The following is a 20,925-nucleotide window of genomic DNA, read 5'->3' on the forward strand; positions in this document are numbered from 1 at the left end:
TGCCTATATTCATGTTCGTCTCTTTAATTATCTAATACCTCTTATCATGAATACACAAACTACTCTGTTGCTAGTTCAAAATAGCAACGATCTGCACTGAGTGAGTAGCCCAAGAGCACCAGACACTTCAGAGCTATTGAGTGTAAATTGCTGTTGAATGTATCACACATCTGGTTGGCATATAACATCCCCCATAAAGGAGTAGAAAACAATTTGCTTTTTGGACCAGTCTAAATGCAAACTAGCTCAAATGTCTTAAATGTTTAGATTTTACAGTTCCAAAGAAGGTAGTATTTTAGTTGATTTTTTAAATCAATAAACACTCCCATTTTCATTAGATTTAACTAACCTGCAGCAAAGTGATTGGAAATCTATCATGTGGTTCAGTGGTTATCCAAACTCTGAAGGTCTCATCGGGAATATCAGCAGTCATCAATGTTTCCAAAAGTTCTTCCATAAATTCTAGACCTAGATGACAATTCTGAAGTAACACCCAGCCACCCTGTTCCAAAACAGTTGATTAAACCATTTGTCTGAGCATATTGCTATTGATTAATAACACTATATGAAGATTTTTCTAATGGAAATTTATCCTTCATATACCATACATACTTTATCCTCCAATATTTGTTTGTTAACCATATCAAAAACAAGTATGGATTTGCATACAGATGAAAGGAGTAGATTCCAAATGTAAATAAAGTAGCAGTGCCATCTTGTGGTAGTTATAACAATCACAATAGGACAGCTATTGTCAATTGGGAGTAATGATAATTTTTGTGGATAATTACCAATGTAATGAATTTTAATTTTTGAAATCTGGGCATAATTATTGAGCTATGTAGTTGAATGAGAGTTATTCTACAATCAATAAGCAAAGGACTGTAGCCTTTTTTCAAATACAAAACATTTTTGTTGGGGGAAAAAATGAAAACCCAACTAAAAAGAACATTGCATGTTACCTGCATCATTGACATCTGAATTAGTTTGCGTGCATGAACTTCTTGTCCCTGACCCATAGATATAGCTCTGTTTTCTACAATAAATAACACAATACAATGCTAATAAATTAAAATATTTCTGTTTTTGCAATTTCAAATCAATTTTGAAAAGAGTAAGATGAGTTATTTTTATTAATTCATTTTTTTTCAATTACGGATTTGATGTCGTCATTATTGAAGAACACCTGACATCTTTTATTTATCTCAGTTGTAGGGTTATTGTTTTGTTCTATATTATTACTGAATATTTATTTTATCTTTGCTTGTGCTAGTCCCACATTACCTTTAAAGCATTATAGCTTTCTGTTGCATTACTTATTTAATTAAAAGTATGAAAATGAGTGGAAAATGAAATAAAGTAGAATATAGAGCCTGCAGGTCCTGAGGGAGCTGCCCACAGAGACTCGAGTGTTTGGAGGCACCATATTAAGGAGCTGGGCTTTATTTAGTGGAAGAAATATTACAAAAGATAGGATTCCTAAGAGATTCACCTGAAAAGTTACTGCAAAAGCAGATTTAGTGTAGCAATTTTCTAAAATCCTTGTTTTGAAAAGTAACATAAACATATACCCAGTTTAAGTTTTCTAGCCAATGCATCAATTTGGTTCGTTGGGTCAGATCCCATAGACAAGAAGCAAATGAGAGGTGTCCTTCTATCACTTTCTTCCCATGTTTTCTCTAAATTTAAGATGACAGGTTCTGTATACTTCTCACTCAAGGAATCTCCGATATACTTTCGGGCCTGAGAAAGTGTGCGATCTGGGCACCAAGACCTGCAAAAAAAAAAATATTCCTAAGTTAGTGTTATATCATCTATTCATAATTATTCCAATGCTTTAAACATACCTTTTTAGAAAATGTGCATCTTCCAGTGCCAATATACAGCACTTCCTGAAAAGAACTAAGAACATATAAAAAAGTAATGCAAAATTAGTTGTGATATTTACCTGATAAGCAATAATTTGCGACAGGTATCTAGTGAATCACTATATCCATCTGGAATAGTTTCTTCCTCGGGAGCATCTTTATCGAACCAATTTTTCCATCCTTTCTCATTACGGGATATCTAATGAAGGACCAGAGGTAACCGTTAATCTTATTTTTCCTTTACAGAATGGACAAGAAGTCTCCACTTCATTGAAGTCTTTGAATTCAGGAAAGATTAGTTCATATCACATTTGAAAATATGATAGCATTTATTGTGATTTCTGCATCCACCTATCTTAAGGCATGGAAAAAATATCCGCACTTAAAATGCAGAACAATATAATGCCACAAGTGGTCATAAAAGACTATAGGATTATTTGCTAATGCTAAAAGAAGTAAAACATAACTAAGGCTATAATCATACCTGATTCATAATTTCTGAAAACTGTGGTAGTTTGCTCAGTTCTACCAGATTGAGCCATGTCATATCTAGAATCCAGCGGAATGGTTTGGGAGGACAAGCCTTTAGATCCAGCGCAGCACCTCCTGGATGAAAAACATTAATAGTTATTGAAAATGGCCCCTATACATTAACAAATAACTATATCAAGCCTTAAGATTTCATATTATTATGAAATACATATATGTTATGCATGTTACAGGTCTGAACAATAACAAAAATCAGCAATTTTTATCCCAAGTATCACATTGTTCCATGCATAGTTTTTTTTTTTTCAGATTATCTCTATTTGAGACAGAGAGTAATGTTGCAATCTAAAGAACATTCACCAGCAGCTAGCCCACTATGCCTGATGGGGTGGACTTCTGAATAAAAATGTTTAGGACTGCACAGAGCAGTGAAATTCTAAGCAAACATCTTAGCTAGTTGAACTCCTGTCGAACTTAGTAGGACTGAGTGCTAAATAAAGAGGTTCATGATCAACTTTCATTGATCTCCAATTCACATTGGTTCTAGCATAGGATGTGTCTAATTGTCCTACTTCAATTAGAAAGTGAAAGTAAGATTATTATTAATTTTATTTTGTTTGTTTGTATCCTGACTTTATTACTTTTACAAATAACTCAAGGCAGCAAACATATCCAACACACCTTCCTTCTCCTATTTTTCCCACAAAAACAACCCTGTCAGGTGGGGGAGGGGAGAGAGAGAGAGAGAGAGAGAGAGAGAGAGAGAGAGAGAGAGAGAGAGAGAGAGAGAGAGAGAGAGAGAGAGAGAGATGAAATTATTGCTGTGACTATCTTGCAAAATGAGAAGTTTGGAGCAGGTTGAGATGCGGTTTTTTTTTTTCCTGGATCAACTTCTCACTGAAAGGCAAAAGCATAGCAAGAAATAGTTCTAGTTCTATAATACTCAAAATCACCCAGCTGGCTTTCATGGCTTAAGGTGGAACTTAAACCACAGTCTCTCAATTTCTAGCCTAGGACTTTAACCACCAGACCAAAGTGGCTCTCATAATATCAGCCTCCTCATTGAACTGAACCCTGGTCTCCCGTGTGATGGGAGATACTTAAACACTACTATCAAGGAATGTACTGTGTACATACCCAACAGATTATTTTCTCTGAGAATATGTAATGTTATATGAACCATAGAAAAATGCTAAAAAATAGTAAGGAAAATAAAGATTAGTAAAGGAAAGCAATTTAGCAAAATCCAGTTTAAAACAAGACTTGTAGAAGAAAATATTTATAGTTCAGGGTTAAATGGTAGGGTTTAAGTTTGGAGGTTTTCTTGCAGATGTTTCTGCACGTGCTGATGAAGTTACCTAGTTTGGTAATGCAACATCTGAAGCAAGACTATTTGCTATATGTCTTCACATTTCCCATTTCTGTAAAAAAAAACTTTGCTTCCACTATATCCAAGCCACTCTCGTTCTCTAAACTTTTTAACCTCTCTTTCCAAAGAACTCATCAGCTCCAATGAATCACAATCTTTTTTGGTCTTTTCCTTCCTCTTGATCTATTTATTCTTCATACTGTATATTTTGCAAGTTGATCCCCATTCATTGTTGTTATTTTATTAAACCATCTCCATGTATTTTGTTCCTGCTCATTCACTTTCAGATTCAATACATATTCACTCAGCAGCTGTTGAGTCTTGGTCTTACTTTCTCCTGTTTTCTTACACACAGTTCTGAAATACCCCATTCTACTTTGATGTTTCTACTGACATCTCCAATTCACACTTCCATATAATATAATAGACAGAATCAGGCTCTTATACAATATCTTTTCCCCCCTTAATATTAATTCCTCACAATGGACAGCATACTGCTCATTAGCTTTTATCAACATTTACACATCTTAATATTTCTCCACCTTGAACAATCAAAATTCAAATACTTGTTTGACTTTTTTCACTATTTATGTATTAAATCATCACTCCTATTTACTCTCGTACAATTAGCTTTGTTTTTTTGATATATCAGTTTTCAGATCCATTCTTTTTTGTAGTCTAATCATTGCTGCAAAATAAGTTCTCAAGTAATCAGACATTATTATCTGTACACATAGGCACATATACTTTCACATTGCCAGCCAACACATCTTTAATGCCACAAGTATTTTAATATATTTATTTATACCAGCATGCAACCAACAAGACATTGCCCATCTTCGTTTTATCCATGCTGTATCATTTGCAAGCATTCCATATCCCCACACATTTTTTACTCTTTAGCATCATATACTTATCAAATTCAGCATTTAAACCTTCAGATCTATATTCATTATAATCATTATAATTCATTGATCAGACATTTTCTCTAAATCAACGTTTTTCGTGTTTTTCAATGATTTGATGAAGAGCAAAACCTTGCTCGGTGCAGTCCCTGCCAGGCATGAAGTGATCCTACAGCTGTTGCTCATTGTCATCTCTTGTAACCTGTCAATCAAAATATTATCAAATACCTTCCCAGGTACAGCTGGGAAACCAATCTGTCAGCCTTCCTTGTTACCTTTTTTTTTTCTATAGGGACAATTACAGCATTCTTCAAACTGTGCAACTTCTCATACAAGTTAAATAAGGTGCACAGCTATTCCTTAGGCAAACTGTGCCCTTATTTAGTATTTCTCTATTTACACTATCTAAAACTGCAGACTACTATTCTCACAGCATTGCATATTAACATTTATAGCAGTCATGCCAATTCCATTCTTTGGTATTTCATCATCATTCCCATAAAAATCTCAAATACTCCTTTTGGCATTCTCTCACTTTTTTATTGGAATTTCATTCCAAGTCAATTAATCACTTTAATTTTTAATTCTACTCACTTTGAGGGAGATTCTTTAAGCTCTGTTCACCCATTTTCGAAACAATTTTTACATTCATCGAGTCACTTTGCAGTTTCTCTGCCTCTTTTAATCTTGTTCTTTTGAGTAAACACTTTGCAATTCCATTTTTGTTATACACACATACAAGATCTTTCTCTCGTACTTATTTTTTCCAGCAACCATTCTATTGCACACATTTATACTTATCAATAATTTTGTCATAATTCTACTAAGTGTCCTTTTTAATAATTTCCACTAGAATAAATCCAAACTCTTCTATGGCAATCTGTAAGACGTCTTTCCCATTCTGTTTCATGCAGCTTCCACATCTTGTTTTCTTAGCTCACTTCCATTATTCTTTTGGGAGAGTGTGTTTTTTCCCCAATACATTTTCATGCTAAACCTATATTTTCTCCTTTTTCATTCGTTCTCCTTTTGTTCTAATTTACATTCTTTTTTCCCCTATGTCCACTTTTTTTCTGAACATCCAATTTTGAAGCTAACAAATAGTGGTCCCTCCCATATTCAGAACTTCACATCACCCTTGTATCCTTCATCAATTTTCCCTATATTTCATAAGAAAGAAAGAAATCACGTGGTTAATTTATTCATTGTCCATAAGCCATTTGAACTGATGTATGCTTAAACTGCATTTGAGAAGAATTTGGCTGGCAAACTTAGGAAACCAGAACCATTTGGGAATCTGGAAAGATCTTTATAACTAGTAGGGCAGAATAATAGAATACTGAAAGTCTGACAAGGCTATTCTTTAGCTTAATTTATACCTGGCATAATTAAGGGAGGAGTTAATCTGAATCTCCTTCTCACACCTGCTCTCCCCCCTTGACACAAGGACCTTTTCTATAACAGCCCTGCTTTCTCCTGTAACAATATAGCTCTTATCTCTGTATTCTTAGGGTCTTTCCAATATTCCAGGATACAAACTGACTCTTTGAAGGAAGCACTCAACAAACAATTACCATTCTCTTTCATTCTCAGGTTTCCAAATTGCTAAATCACTTCTTGTGACTGTGCGCGCAGGTGTTCTTCTCATCCAGCATTCATGTCATCTAATTTTAACCTTGATTCACTTTGATAAGATTGTCCAATCTGTTCCAAAAATCATTCTTGTGTTCACATGTATTCACAATAATCTGAGTGGTATTTCTGGTTTTTCTACTTCAATACTCATTCTGTGAGAAAAATGTGTAATTTTCTTGTTTCATAGCATTATAATTACTGCATATGAATGAACGGATGAATGAATGAATGAAACTAAGTTCGTACTCTTTGTATCTATGGTGATATATTGATGAACACATATACTTTTATGAATATTTTTTGGCTATGATTACTACAAAGCTTTGTTTATTCAATCCAGTGGCTTTAGGTGTTGCCTCTTCTGTTTAATCTTCCTACCAGATTGCGATGAGGATGAAAAATGCAAAATATATCAAATAAAATTAATATAGAATTCAAGATGATTACCTTTAATGAGTGCCTGGAATTCCTTTGGTTTGACCTGGTTCCTCTGAAGATCGATTTTTAATGTCAAAAGCAAGGTGAAAAGAAATTTGTGATTTTCATAGAGGCCTCTAACAGAATAGGTGAAAGTTTCATATGTCAAGTACTCAATAATATTTGTAATCCTTTTCTGTGGAATAGGAGTCTTGTCAGATCTAAGGTGCCAAAACAAAGCAAGCAAATTGACCAAGTCACAACAAATACTGGAGCATATGCAGAAAAAACATCACTGTATATAATAATATTTTGTTCTTACCTAGCCATGGATTGATCAAACAGTTTTAAAAACTGGGCAAGGGAAGTCTGATACATTGTATTAACCATGCTCATTTCAGTGATCAGAAAATAAAGAATGCTCCCTCGTGTAGCAGCAGGACGGTATTCCTCTTGTGCGGTGTTAATTTTTTTCTCAGTTTCTCCTGCAACTTCTAGTTTTTCAGATACCTCTGTAGCTGTTTGTTTAGTGGTTCTCAAAACACCGATCAGTGATTCATCATCTACCAAAGAACCTAAAGAGTACCAAAATAAAATAAAGTTTTACAATATTTGGAATAGATTTTTCATTTTCAGGGGGACCATGAAAAAGGCTAATAGAAAACAGAGGGACTGACAACCCAGAGTCATAAGCAGTGTTGGGATTCTAATATGTGAGCAACCAGTTCTCTGTGTGGAAGTCCATTCTGGGCCTGGGCAAAAAAAAATTAGCTACTGGTTCTGTCAAATTGGTGCGAACTGGCTGAATCCCACCACTGGTCATAAGCCTTCTGTCAGATGCTCAGAATCATGCATTTGAGATGGACAGCTATGTAATTCAAAGTAATAATAAATGAAATGAATAATAAAGGACCTTAAAATCTACATACATAAAAGCTGGCTCTACTTTATAGATAATTATAAATTTTAGAGCAATGGATTTTAGAAGACAATGAAGGATAACAATTCTTCAGCCCTAATAATGATCCATTGCTCAATTTACCTTAATGTCTCAGTATAATTATGATCAAATTAATTCATGATAGTTTAGACAGCTATTGCCAGTTAGGTGGGGTGCCAGAACAATTAATTGTGCTATCATACCCTCCCAATTGCTGATTTAAGACAACTGAATCTATTTATTTGGTATTGTTCTAGAGTGGCTTGTTAACAGCAGGAGAAACTACACTGACTCTTTTATCTGCAGGGAACCAAAGGTTCCTTGCCTTAAAATCTATTATTTTCAAATATAGTAGAACATTTCTTAGGGACAGTCTAGATTCAAATTAATAGTCCAATAAGTTTCTAAATTAGAGCTGTATCTTTTATTATAATGCACTGGAAAATTTGTCTACATTATTTATGTAACAGTGAGATAAACATAAATACAATAATACCTTTAGTTGTAGTTAATTTATAAAGGAGATTATCTTCTAGTTCTTTCATTTTCCGCTTATTATAAGTTACATCCTCCATGAGTTTAATTCTTTCGGCTTCTAGTTCCTATATTAAATATCACAACACAGACTTGTTTACTTCTTCAGTTTTGCATTAAAAAGGATAAGGATGAAGGTTTAAAAACTGATTTATTGCTTGTCTTCTTAGGAAAGTATTTTTGTATGTTTCAGGACATATTGGATTTTGGTAATCTTTTTAATCATAGGAATATTAGATACAAGAAATCAGCAGTTAAATGTGCCATGGTATAAATGGTTTTGACAGATCTCACAAACTTATTTCTATAGAAATCCATGGTCATCTTCTTTTCCTACATTCGTATGAAACTGTAGCTGCCTTCAACATAATCTATCCTAATCTTCAAGTTTCACTTTTTCCATGTTTAACTTTCTAAGGAATTGCTGAAATAATGTTCACTATTTTAAAAACTAAATAATTATGCATACAATAAATCCACTTATACTTGGAGACCCTCCTCTACATCCTAGTCTACAAAGGAGAAAACCATTCAGATACAGTGTGCTGCAGCTGCCAAAAAGGCTAACACAGTGCTAGGCTGCATTAACAGAGGGATAGAATCAAGATCACGTGAAGTATTAATACCACTCTTCAATGCCTTGGTAAGGCCACACTTGGAATACTGCATCCAGTTTTGGTCACCACGATGTAAAAAAGATGTTGAGACTCTAGAAAGAGTACAGAGAAGAGCAACAAAGATGATTAGGGGACTGGAGGCTAAAACATATAAGGAACGGTTGCGAGAATTGGGTATGTCTAGTTTAACGAAGAGAAGGACAAGGGGGGACATGATAGCAGTATTCCAATATCTCAGGGGCTGCCATAAAGAAGAGGGAATTAAGCTATTTTCCAAAGCACCTGAAGGCAGGACAAGAAGCAACGGGTGGAAACTAATCAAGGAGAGAAGCAACCTAGAACTAAGGAGAAACTTCCTGACAGTGAGAACAATTAATCAGTGGAACAGCTTGCCTCCAGAAGCAGTAAATGCTCCAACACTGGAAGTTTTTAAGAAGAGACTGGACAGCCATTTGTCTGAAATGGTGTAGGGTTTCCTGCCCGAGCAGGGGGTTGGACTAGATGACCTCCAAGGTCCCTTCCAACTTTACTAATATGAACATATGAACATGTTTTACAAATTGTGTAATGCAGAAGTGGAAAATGGGTGCATCACTCTTCCTATACAGTTCTTTCCTTAAGCAATTTTTCCAATCAAATCTGAAAATAGGACGTCCTTAGGAAATAGTTTTGAATGAACTACAAATGCAAAAATGTAGGGCAAGGGTTAATTTCCTTTCTACTGCTGTTTTTCTTATGCAAATGCTTTAATCTACCCTGTTTCTTTCATTGCTGCATTGTGCAATATCAACAGAACCACAACAAAATTCATGTTGTTGTTTGATAGTGAAATGGTGGCATATGGATTTAATAACTACATTTAATAAATAAAAATAAAACTATAATGCACTTGTTGCTGAACACGTAGCTTTGTCCAGAAGATACACAAAAACATAATACTTATTTACAATTATTTTATATTTACATATTTTATATATTTTCTTTATATTATATGAATACACATGCAAGCCCTTCAAAACAAATATTTCCCCAGTTTAGAGTCACAGTCTGATGCCTTTGACTAAGCATAACAGGTAAAATCTAATGCAAATAATAATAATACTATTTGAAAGCACAGAAAAAAATAAAAATAGCAAACCAAAAATGGATTAATAAGTTCCAAAAGTAGCATAACAGAAGTATTAAACATTATCATATTAAAAATGTTTACATTCTTTCTAAAGAATAAACATTTAGAATGCAGTATTATCCATTCACTGGTCTTTTAATAAAAACAAGATGATAATAACTGAGCAAGAAGTGTGCTCTTCCATCACTGAAGCTTTGTTTGGGCTAGGAATACTTTTATTCCTGCTGTAGATATCACACAGATTTTGAACACATTCAATTTCTGGGATTAAGCCAGCTCTCTAAGACAGCCCACCAGGCTTCAAACAAGATCTTTTTTTCCCTTCCAAATCTTCCTATCATCTTAGCGATGATGACTCTTACTTGCAATATGTTCATTTGAGTAATTGCCAGTTAGGCTTTCTCTTAGCTGTTCTACACCTTTCTCTAAGAGAGAGTGCTTAAAAATACTCACTCCTGAGAATGCCTTCAACGATTCTTATGAAATAAGTTTGTTCCAAAGAGCTCTTGACACTTGATGAGATGCCTCCCATTGAGCCCATTGGAGGGAAGGTCTTTGTAATTACTTTAACTTAATAATATAATTCAATTTTGCAGAGGGAGAGTAAGGAAAATAATGTTCTAACCCCTCTGTGCCTAAATCTTTTCAGTTTCTGATATGTCAGCCTTTGACAATTTTCTTTGTTCTTTGATATCCATCCATCTGTCCGTCCATCCATCATCTTAAATTCACTTTGCTGATGAAATGCAGACTACAATTTTGGAATCAATATTTAAGCTTCAGTGAAACATCGTTGTTTCATTATGTATAACAACTCATTGTACTGATTATCTTACCTGTTTCTCTGTTAGAATTACTCTCTTCAATAACTGATTTTCAAGTCCTTTCATTGTAACAGTAAAATCAATTACTGATGATTTAGCATTAATCTCAGGAGTGAAGGCAGGATTGGGCAATTTTGTAGTAATATAAAGTTTAAATGTAGTCATGACATCTATTTCTTTATCTCCAACTTTCACCTTAATAAAAGTTCAAATTTTGTTTCAATGCATTGTTAATAATACAGTTAATAACTGAAAAATATTGTTCAGAAAGGTATGCAAAATTCAAACAGCTCAAGATATTTTTAACAACCCAGTTCTTCATGGACAGTTTTCTTAACTGACAAATATTTTAAATATTTTCTAATAAAATATAATTTTTGTTCTCATTTTATTTCCTATTAAATCACTGTTCAATCATTTGAGCTTCCCATCCATCCCAATATTTAATTGAAGAGGAAGTATTGCAACATGGGCAAAAATCAAGAAAATGTATGTAAATATACTAACCAATATACTTGCTTTAGTATATTTTATATATCTATAGATTTATAGATATATAGATTTAGATATAGATATTAATATATATATATAATTATTTCAGATTTCTTATTATATTGTAGTTAATGTAGTCAGTTGTATGGTACAAATTCAATTAGTAATTTATGGCTTTAATACCATTAAAAAGAAAGAGAGAAGGGAATGCATTGTGCTTTTGCCACTGACTTATTTTAGGGGTAGTAAGTTTTGGATCGGTGGATTATATACAGTTTCTGAACTCCTTATTTTAAGGTTAAAAACTTTCCCTTCTCCTCCCCATTGCCATAATTTGATAGTAAATTTGTCCACTATTTTCCATAGAAATGTAAAGTATAAGGCTCAAAGTGCAATGATTTTCATAAAGAGGAAGCTTGCTGACAGGCGCAATTTGATACCTATCAACTGTCCTAGCAAAATTGGTGGTCATGCGGAATGTTATTCTGGGTAAATTGCACCAGTAGCAGATATCCTAAATCAAAGCTACATTCTTGCTTTTTATCACAGGATGGACCAAATCAACACCCTTTAGATACATAATGGTTGCTTCAGATCATTAAAGGGAGGGCTTCACTTGGACAAAAACCTTGGAACTCATTAAAGCACGGGTGTCAAACTCGCCACATCACGTGATGTGTCGGGATGTATCACAACTCTTTTTGCATTACTGGCAAGGGGTGGGCTCAGCTTCGGTATGACAAAACAGGCCTGCAGGCCGGCAGTTTGACACCCTTGCCTTAAAGCATCTCATTAAATCGCACAGTAAACCCATTTTAGCAGTAAAGCAAAGCGAAGCAAAGCGAAGTGGAGTAGCCTCATTGGTATGCTTTGCTTCCTCCAGTATTGGCCAAACACAGATTTCTGAGCATGGAAAGAAACCTTCCAGCTATAGCAATTCCAGAGTGGGATGCTAAGTGCTTTGTTCAGGCAAATCATGCCACTTCTCTACCTCAGTGAAGCAAGCTGCAGAATAAACTGATATGTCAAGCAGAATCAAGTTTGTTTCACAAAAGTATAGTAATTTCTAAAAACAATCTCTGAAATGCCACTACCATTACCTAGTAAAATATTTCTGTCCTTGTAACAGATAAGTGGAGGGAAAGGCTTCCAGTAAAGGACTGGAAAGGGAATGGGAGGAAAAATAAGAACTTTTTTGCCTGGAGGTTCAGAAAGAAACAATCTCTTGTCAAGGAGATTTCTGATCTCTCTGTTCTTTGGAGGTTGAAGAAACTGGTCATAGACTGAAGAGGAAGGTTCATTGTTTGATTATATAATTTCTTTAAGTGGTTTGTCCAAGAACATTTGTCATATATTTAAACAAAAAAAACACACAAAATATACACAATAATATAGCTAACCTTGAAAGAGCTTCCTGATTTAATGAAGTTCTTTTCTAATATATTATCAAGGGCAGGATCTAATTCTTCCCTGATATCCTCTATTAAAAGTGGCCTTCCCAGAGAGAGGGCATCCTCTAAGTGCGAACGGAAATATTTATGATTCAAAGTTGTCACCTTAGGAGTAAAAATGCTTTGTTATAAATAAAGGCAATATAGTTTACCAAAATGCTTATTTTCACTTATTTTTAGAATACTCTTAAAATGCTTGTAAACCTATGCCTACTTAATTTGACATAAATCTCAGTAAATTCATATTAGTTCTGTGAGGACTTATATGGGATTGCTTAATTCTCTAAATTTCTTTTTATATTTTACTTTATGACAATTCTTGGAGGTAAGTCACTATTTTTCCATTTTGAATCCCAGGAACTGGGATTTAGAGATATCTACTTCTGTCTGAGAAATTTGAACCAGAACTTAAATAAGTTTTTAATGTTCCTATTTTCTAAGTCAGTAACCTTATCCCAGTGACTTCTAAAGTCATGACAAAATAGCTGGGAAAGTTCTGTGACAATAGTAAATCTTTGCATTGGAAGAGTCTAAATAGAATTATCTTGCTTTTATTATATGAAGAAAAGATCCTTTCTGGAAGATACCAAACAAATAGAAAGAGTTACTACCCCAAAAATCAAATGAGGACAGTTTAAATTTAATAAACAATCACAAATGTGAGGGAAGAAGTACCATCACTGTATCAGATTACAGCGTGACACATTTACAGTATGTTATTAACTACTGATTTAATGCACTGATAATTGTCCTTTTTTGTGGGTGCCAAAGTGGCATGCCTAGGGGTATCTCTTCCAGTGACCTGGTTAAGAGAGATAGTTTGGATCCTCCTCACCCAATGAACACTGAGTGTGACGGTGAGCTATTGATCTGCTCTGGCCCCTGCAATGCAGTAACTCTCCTCTTCATATGTAATCATTGCATAGCTTCGTTTTCAGGAAACAGGAATATGAACGGAATATTAAAATTTTGTAATACTTACTTGTAAATCATTGTCCTTTTCTTTCTGCTTAATCCATGTTTTCCCTTGAGTTTGTGGATCTATCAAAAGTGGGTATCTGGTTGCTTTTGTAACAATGATACCATTTTGAACTGAGAGTTCATCTCCTGGAAGCCCTTGCAGATTCCACTCACTAATCTAGACATGTAGAAGAAGACATAAGATGAATAAGAAAAGAAAACTGAATCAAACAACAAAAACAATAAGTTCTTCCCTTCTGGAATCCTGGTTTCTCAGGACACCATCATTTACTGTAATTGTGAAATGGCAATTAATGCTAGCCCGTTGTAGAGATTGAAGTCTCAACATGGAAGTGACATGAAGAAGAGTGGTTTGTGTACTCAGTACCACATATTAACCCTTCTCTATTTCCCCATAAGTACTATATTTTCCCCATAAAAATGCCTGGCTTTCCAAAGGGCAAACACCTACAGCATCCTTACAGCTGACTAGGAAAGTGTATTAGGTTTGTCAACCACACAGGTTTGAATTTCTTTCATTGTAATACTATCTCCTTTGTAATATAATAGTACTCTCACTCCATCCTCACTCTTAAATACAACTTTTAAGGTTGCAATGAAGATTCTGTTGCTATTTTTCTAATATTTTTCCATGTATGTGCAATTCTTCAACTTCTCACTCTAGTTTAGAACTTGATAGCACCCTGGAATATTTCTACCCAAGAAGTTACTCTGCTGAGACTTAATACCCAGGCAAAGATGGCTAGGTGACAAAATACACTGAGACAGAATTAGTGAGAAGGAATTTATCAAGCCACTAACATGTGTTAATAGATTTATTCAACCACTTAGTGAAATGATCAACAGGATTAAAAATCTAAGCTATAAAAAAGCTAACAGAATTAAAGACTTACCGTAGGAGGATCTACCAGCATGGAAATGATATTCAGATTTTCAGTAAAAGGGATTTTTCGTAATCTCATCTCTGTCTCCCATAAATCTTTAAGCAAGAGGTTCCTGAATATTTGATTAAAAGGGCCACAATAGGAAAGGAAGCCTGTACAAAGTAACACATCTCCCACAAGCCTAGGAAAAATCATGGAATCTTTCATTAAGATACATTTTTTTTAACCTTTTAAAAAAGGAATGTGACAAAGACATTTTAAAAAGCTCATTCAAAAATGACACTTTAATCAGTTTTATACTCATTTTACTCTTCAGGTTCAAGTGGAAAGTTTATAGTTTTTTTAAAATGGGCATGATTGACTGCTGAAATGAACAGGGCTCCTACTTGCACTAACCACTTGTATCAGTGAGCTGATTACATGGGACACAGGACAGTGAAGCAGCAACATCATTTCTGGCATAAGCCTAGCCATTTAGTAGCTCTAATTTAAACTAGGAGGAGATGTAAACAAATCAGAAGAATGGAGCCAGATTGACAGGTCCTAGTTCTGATTCACCTATCTAGGTCTCCATCATAAGAAAGAAGCAAATCACATTCAAAATTTCATTGTTATCCATCAAGCAGTTATCTGAAAGTTACCTATTTCCAATCATTTTAAAATATAAACAATATAATAAAATAATAAAAAGGACAGATACTTTATGGATTGAAGAGAGATTTCATTTTTATTTTCCTTTGACTGTTTTATCTATTTTAAAATGAATACTATTATTGCAGTGATCATATACTATACCTATTGATCTGGGCTCGGAACTCTTTACTTTGTTGAGTCCAACGGATTTTCTCTCCACTCAAGCCATCAATAAGGGCAGAGGCAGCCTGCATCTTTCTCCTGCACATTTCAGCATCATTCAAGAGGTCCTGACATTTGAAAATATGTCATATTACACTTTTCACGTGCTCATCCCAAAAACTATGCTAGCTCTTTTTAAAGAACATCTTTAAAAACAAGCATCCTTTTAAAGCATGCAACTTGAAAATAAATATGTCAACCCCAACATATTTTGCACAGATTCTAGTTGTAAATTTAGATATGAAGAAAAAAAACCTGCCACCTTTTTACTTTTAATTCAGAGCATGCATAGCTTAGGAACTTTAGTGAATTTTGAAATTTCACTAATCAAGGAATCCAAATACTTGCTTATTCACAGAATTTTATTTAGTTTATCTACACACTACCTTCTCCCAAGATCTCTTGGCTGCCAAAAGGAGCTAATCACAAAATATTAACTAACTAAAAGGTAAATTAATGTAGGTATTTTTTGCTAATTCTTTGAGCTTGTATGGATATGGATACTACAATTATTGTTTAGTTTCTTTCCCCATTCCCCAGGCAGAAATAAAATACTGATCTACAGACACCTGCCATTTTTACTTTCCAAAATGCCTATGAGAATTACAAGAGGCCTAGAAACAATCTTGGGAATCAAGATAAAACTCAAAATTGTCTTTATTTGACAACCTTCCAATCTCTATCTCCTCCCCTTTGCAACATGCCAACCTCTGATTAAAAGAATTTAAAAGAGAATTTAAATGAGATGGGGCAAAGATCTGAAAGCACCAAGATCAATAGGCAGGTGATAAATAGCCTCCCCTAAAGATTCCTGCTTAAAGTGCTAACTAGAGCTGCAATGATATTTCAGTATCATACTTGTTGTGTCCTGAGCCTGCAAGAACTGAAAGTAGGCTCATAATTGTTGCAAATGGTCCCGGGCAATCCAAAAGCTGCCCGGGGACCAGACAGAGTTGCGCCAGCCTTGTGCGCATGTGCAAGGTGTGAAAATGATCAATTCCTATTGGTTCACACTGCCCGGGTTTCAGGCACTATAAAAGCCCTGTGTGCCTGTTGCTGCTTGCTTGGTTGTAGGAGATAATAATAAAGAGCTTGTTGTTTTTCACCATGTGTCTTCGTCAATTGCCAACAAACAGAAAGCAAAGCAATACTAATCTCAGAAGCTTGAGGATATGGATGTGGAGAGGCAAAAGTAGGCAGTGCCAATGTCTACTGCCTGATTTCCTTCTCTGCCTCAAAATTGAGGAAGCAGGGTCAATGACTAGTTAACAAAGAGCATCCAAAATTGTCCTGCTGAGCAAGCATTTTCCCTAACCTAGAATGAAAATTGCATGCAGTAAGTAATAGCAAAATATATGGAATGTGTAATTCAAAATTTTATTTTGTTTACCATCTTCTCCTGCATAGCTGCATCAAATCTGGCTTGTACTTTGTCCAGCTCTGCTTGTTTCTCATCTAGCAACGATTGTGCCTTCCCTAATTCTGCATTGGCTATTTTCAAACGTCCTTCTTGTTTTGCTAAGTTAGTCTAAAAATTAAAAAAATGAAGCAATATATTTACTAAAAAATATTTTTATGTTTAAAGTTAGTTGGTCTTGGAAGAAGCAAGACCTATTTGAGCTCCTGTTGGAGAAGACTCCTGAGAATACCATGGACAGCCAAGAAAAAAAAATCATTTCTCACTGAAGACACAAATGGCTCAAATTATCTTCTTTTCAGCACATAAAGATCTAGCCATTTGGAAAAGACTTTAATACTGGGAAAGGTGGAAGAAAAGAGATGAAGAGAATGACCAGCAGCAAGGTGGATGGACTCAGTGACAGTAATTATGGATGCAACATTGGAAGACATGACAGACCAGATTAGGGATAGGTTGTCATGGAGAAAATCTATCTTTGTGAGTGCTAGAAGTTGAAAAATGACTTGATGGCACATAATCAGCCAATCAATCAGTCATTGTATATATGTTTTTCCTATCTTTTTGTATAAAGTGGGAGATGGGATGCAAGTAATTTCTGTTCAATCCCAGAAAATGCTGCTTTGATTCTTATCTTCTATGTAAAGAAAAATCAAGGTGACAATTTGATGTTAAAACAAGAGATCCATGACTGGGCAATTAGCTATATTTGCTAGTCTTGCAGCCTAGAATATCCCTTCAGAGTGGCATATGCAGGTCCAAATCACTTTGTATCCAAGTGCTGGTTGTCATCTATAAAGCGCTGCATAGCACATGGTCTGGAGCTACCTGTTTCTAATTGTCTGCAGCTACCTGTTTCTAATTGTCTGTTGCTCAAGGAAATCCAGAAAGATCAGCATGCTTGAGTCCTGCCAATTTAGACAATGTCATCCCATAGGATTCAGAAGACATGCTTTCTCCATCATTGCTTCTGGTGTCTGGAACAAAAATCTTTCTGGAGTGTGCATGGCCCCAATGCTGCTGTCAGGTCCTGACTCTTTATGCCAGGATATTGTATGAATCCACCACTGAGCTTGCTGTTTCTCTGTTTAATTAAGGAGAGTTTTATATTGTTTGTTTTAACTGTAGTAAGCAACCCAGGCTACTGGATAGTCAGAGGGAAGGAGGGAAGGAAGCCATCATCAATAATATCACAGAGCCGAAGTTACTGTTATGTCTTTTTCAAAATGGTGTATTTTAGTGGTTTTGCATTTTAAAAATTAGCACTGTTTATAACACAGTGTGCAACTGAAGAAATTATTTTGATGTGTCCCTATATTTAAATAAATGCATCAATTTTCAAGGGTAATTAAATTATTTGTTACAAAGTCTCTGAAACTAAAAGTATTTGGGACAGTTGATTTTCTAGTTATTCTCTGTAGACATAAATGATAATAAGAGTCTGTAATAGTTTTCTTCTCATTAACTAGAAATGAATTAATATCATGTTATTTTACCTTAAGAGGCAATACATCTCTGTTTATACCATAAAATGTTGCCATGGCCAGGGTCCAAGAAAGTAGCCCTGCCACATTACCACAGACTTTTTTGCCATTCTCAAAAGTATAATCCTCCATTTGAAAATAAGGCTGCAATAATTCAACCATCTCTTCATTGATAGTATCCTTGGCAAACTGTTGGAGACTCTGGAGAAATGGTCCACTCATTAGCTGTAAAAAATGGGGAAAACAGAAAGCATCATTGCCTACAAAGGTCTTCCTTTACCACATTTCCAGATGTAATAGTTTTCCGAGCCCATCTCCTCTCTAAAAAAAAAAATTCTTCTCTCTTTAAACAAGTCTCAAAACATTAACACCATTGTTAGTTCCAGAAGAAAAAAAAATCTTAAAATTACTTAATGTGTGTATGTACATTAGCATGTGCATGCTTGGGGTAAAACTAACCTTTGTTGGTGCTTGTGGTATTGTGCAATTATTACTTAAGAAAAGAGAAGGTCATGAAGGACAGAGGGCAATGAGTCTGGATTGAATACAAAAGTAAAAGGTCAGTACAAAAAAGTATGCTGATGTGGTTTGGTCACTTCAGAATAAATGAGGATCAAATCCAAAAACAAATATTGTATATGGAAGACATGGATCAAATGGATCAAGGGAAAAGGAAAGGAAAGGAAATTCTTCTCATTAAATAATGTTTTTTTTTGCTGTAGACATTATACTTAAAAACAAACCATTTGTGAGGAAGAGAACTTTTTAGAATTATATATTATGTTTTTGGCTGAAGAAAGCTAATTGTGAAAACCGAGGACTCCCACTTCTACAAACTATGCTGTGGCTTTATTATACACTAGAGGTTTTCAGGAAAATATTGGACAATCTTTTGTCTGAGATAGTATAAGAACTCCTGCCTTGGCAAGGGGGTTGGACTAGAAGACCTTCAAAGTCCCTTCCAGCCCTATGATTCTATGATTCTTTGATGCTTTGAGATTTCAACCATAGCTATTTTTTTAAAAAAAAAATTAAAAGTGCTTGGAAATATTGCTTACTTTCAATGATTCACCCCAGGATGGTTTTAGGCAAGGCCTTTCTGGATCCATGGTAACTGGGTCAATTTTCTTTTGGAATAGCAATAGACAACAATCCATGATCCTCATAATCAGATGAGGTGGCTTGGCAAGTTTTCGAACTGTTGAAATGTCTGCAGGTTTGATGGTCTAGGGAAAAAAGTTAATTTATTGACTAATATTTTATAAAATTATTAAAAAGCCTTACTCCTCTACATTTAACTCCTATTTCAGCTCCAAAATTTGAAATAGGGAGATGCTAATTTTACCATCCATGAAACCTGTTATAGTCAAGATGGTAAATAGTTCCTCTCATATATACAAATAGGAGACAAAAAGATAATACAATTTGGAAACAGCAGGTTACTTATGCTTACGTGGGAACTATTTCAAATTAAGAAAACACTCTCTAGTTTCGCACCATAAATTTACAGAATAATTATGCAAGCTGCTTATATTCTGCATTTTTTATATTGCCCATTTCATTTGCAATGTTAAATACCACTCACATTCAAAGCTGCTTCAGCTTCTTCTAAGGCTGGTCTGGCTGCCTCCAGCTTTGCCTCTGCTACCACTTTCTCTGTGTCAATTTCATCCACAATCTTCTGGGCTTTGTCTTTCACCCCTTGAACTTCATTCTTCACTTTAGCTGAAGCCTCAGCACTTACAGTCACTTCTGCCAACACCTAATATAACATTTTTAAAAAGGATGCACCAGCATTTGCACAGCAAATATCTGAAATTTATAATGGCAAAGGCCAAAGCTATAGCATGACTGACATTAGGAACTGACTTAGCCAGGACAGATTCCCTAGTCTTCCTTGCCTCTTCATTCTCAAGCATACAGCTCCAGAAACAGGAAGAACTTGGTAGGAAATAATGTGCTAAATGAGCTGTCATTTTTAGCACAATATCAGTAGGGTAAGTTTCTTCCTATTGAAGAATCATGTATACGATCATGCGGCTAATGGAAAATAATACCTGTTAGGCCTGTAGTTCTTGAATACAGTTAATTAATTGATGCATAACCTACAAAAACATTTACTTGTCAGCTTATTATTAAAAGCAAACCTAGAAAAAACTTTAAATAAAAAATATTCTTTTTTTTCCACTCAGGCTAGTGGAAAAAAATGATGTATAGAAAGAAACCAGAAAATGACCCTGAAACTACAAATAAAAGGCAAAGACATAAATCAAAGAAGCCAACCAAGATGTGAAGCAAAGGATTAGATCATAACAATCATAGGATGGGGCTGGAAGAGGACTGGCAAATTTGGAGACTTGCATTTTTTTTAGGTAGCAGGATGGACTCTTAATATACCCTTTTCAATTCTGGACTATGTTCCTCTCCTTTTTCCAGGCATGTTAAGAAGAATGTCTTCTTCTGGGATAAGAAAGATGCAAAGACAGCACAAAGCACTTCCTCTTTATCCACGTTTCCTCATATTATTCTCAAATGCCTTGAATCATATTTTAACTCTCTAGAAAATTTTTTATTTATATCTTTCAGTTCTTCCTGATACAGCTCATTCTCAGCTTTAGTTTTCTTGACTCCATC

At 34.8% G+C, this 20,925-nt stretch overlaps 1 protein-coding gene across 1 annotated transcript in view; it reads right to left on the bottom strand.

The window, feature by feature from the left end:
- Positions 1-20,925, bottom strand: part of LOC120305367 (dynein heavy chain 8, axonemal) — an 89,054-nt gene that overhangs the window by 19,488 nt on the left and 48,641 nt on the right. The window contains exons 28-44 of the mRNA XM_039337109.1: positions 19,877-20,053; positions 19,350-19,517; positions 18,304-18,516; positions 16,781-16,918; positions 15,331-15,458; positions 14,545-14,716; positions 13,653-13,808; positions 12,620-12,775; positions 10,740-10,922; positions 8,120-8,225; positions 7,006-7,258; positions 6,714-6,904; positions 2,353-2,474; positions 1,949-2,067; positions 1,572-1,774; positions 963-1,036; positions 350-502 (exon numbers count right to left, since the gene is read on the bottom strand). Of these exons, the coding sequence (XP_039193043.1) occupies positions 350-502; positions 963-1,036; positions 1,572-1,774; positions 1,949-2,067; positions 2,353-2,474; positions 6,714-6,904; positions 7,006-7,258; positions 8,120-8,225; positions 10,740-10,922; positions 12,620-12,775; positions 13,653-13,808; positions 14,545-14,716; positions 15,331-15,458; positions 16,781-16,918; positions 18,304-18,516; positions 19,350-19,517; positions 19,877-20,053 (2,712 nt within the window). The remainder of the gene's footprint in view (positions 1-349; positions 503-962; positions 1,037-1,571; positions 1,775-1,948; positions 2,068-2,352; positions 2,475-6,713; positions 6,905-7,005; positions 7,259-8,119; positions 8,226-10,739; positions 10,923-12,619; positions 12,776-13,652; positions 13,809-14,544; positions 14,717-15,330; positions 15,459-16,780; positions 16,919-18,303; positions 18,517-19,349; positions 19,518-19,876; positions 20,054-20,925) is intronic.

Source organism: Crotalus tigris, unplaced genomic scaffold (genome assembly GCF_016545835.1).
Source record: "Crotalus tigris isolate CLP2741 ecotype Arizona unplaced genomic scaffold, ASM1654583v1 scf7180000017668.6805642782:7212621, whole genome shotgun sequence".
In the NCBI taxonomy this organism is placed as follows: Eukaryota; Metazoa; Chordata; class Lepidosauria; order Squamata; family Viperidae; genus Crotalus; species Crotalus tigris.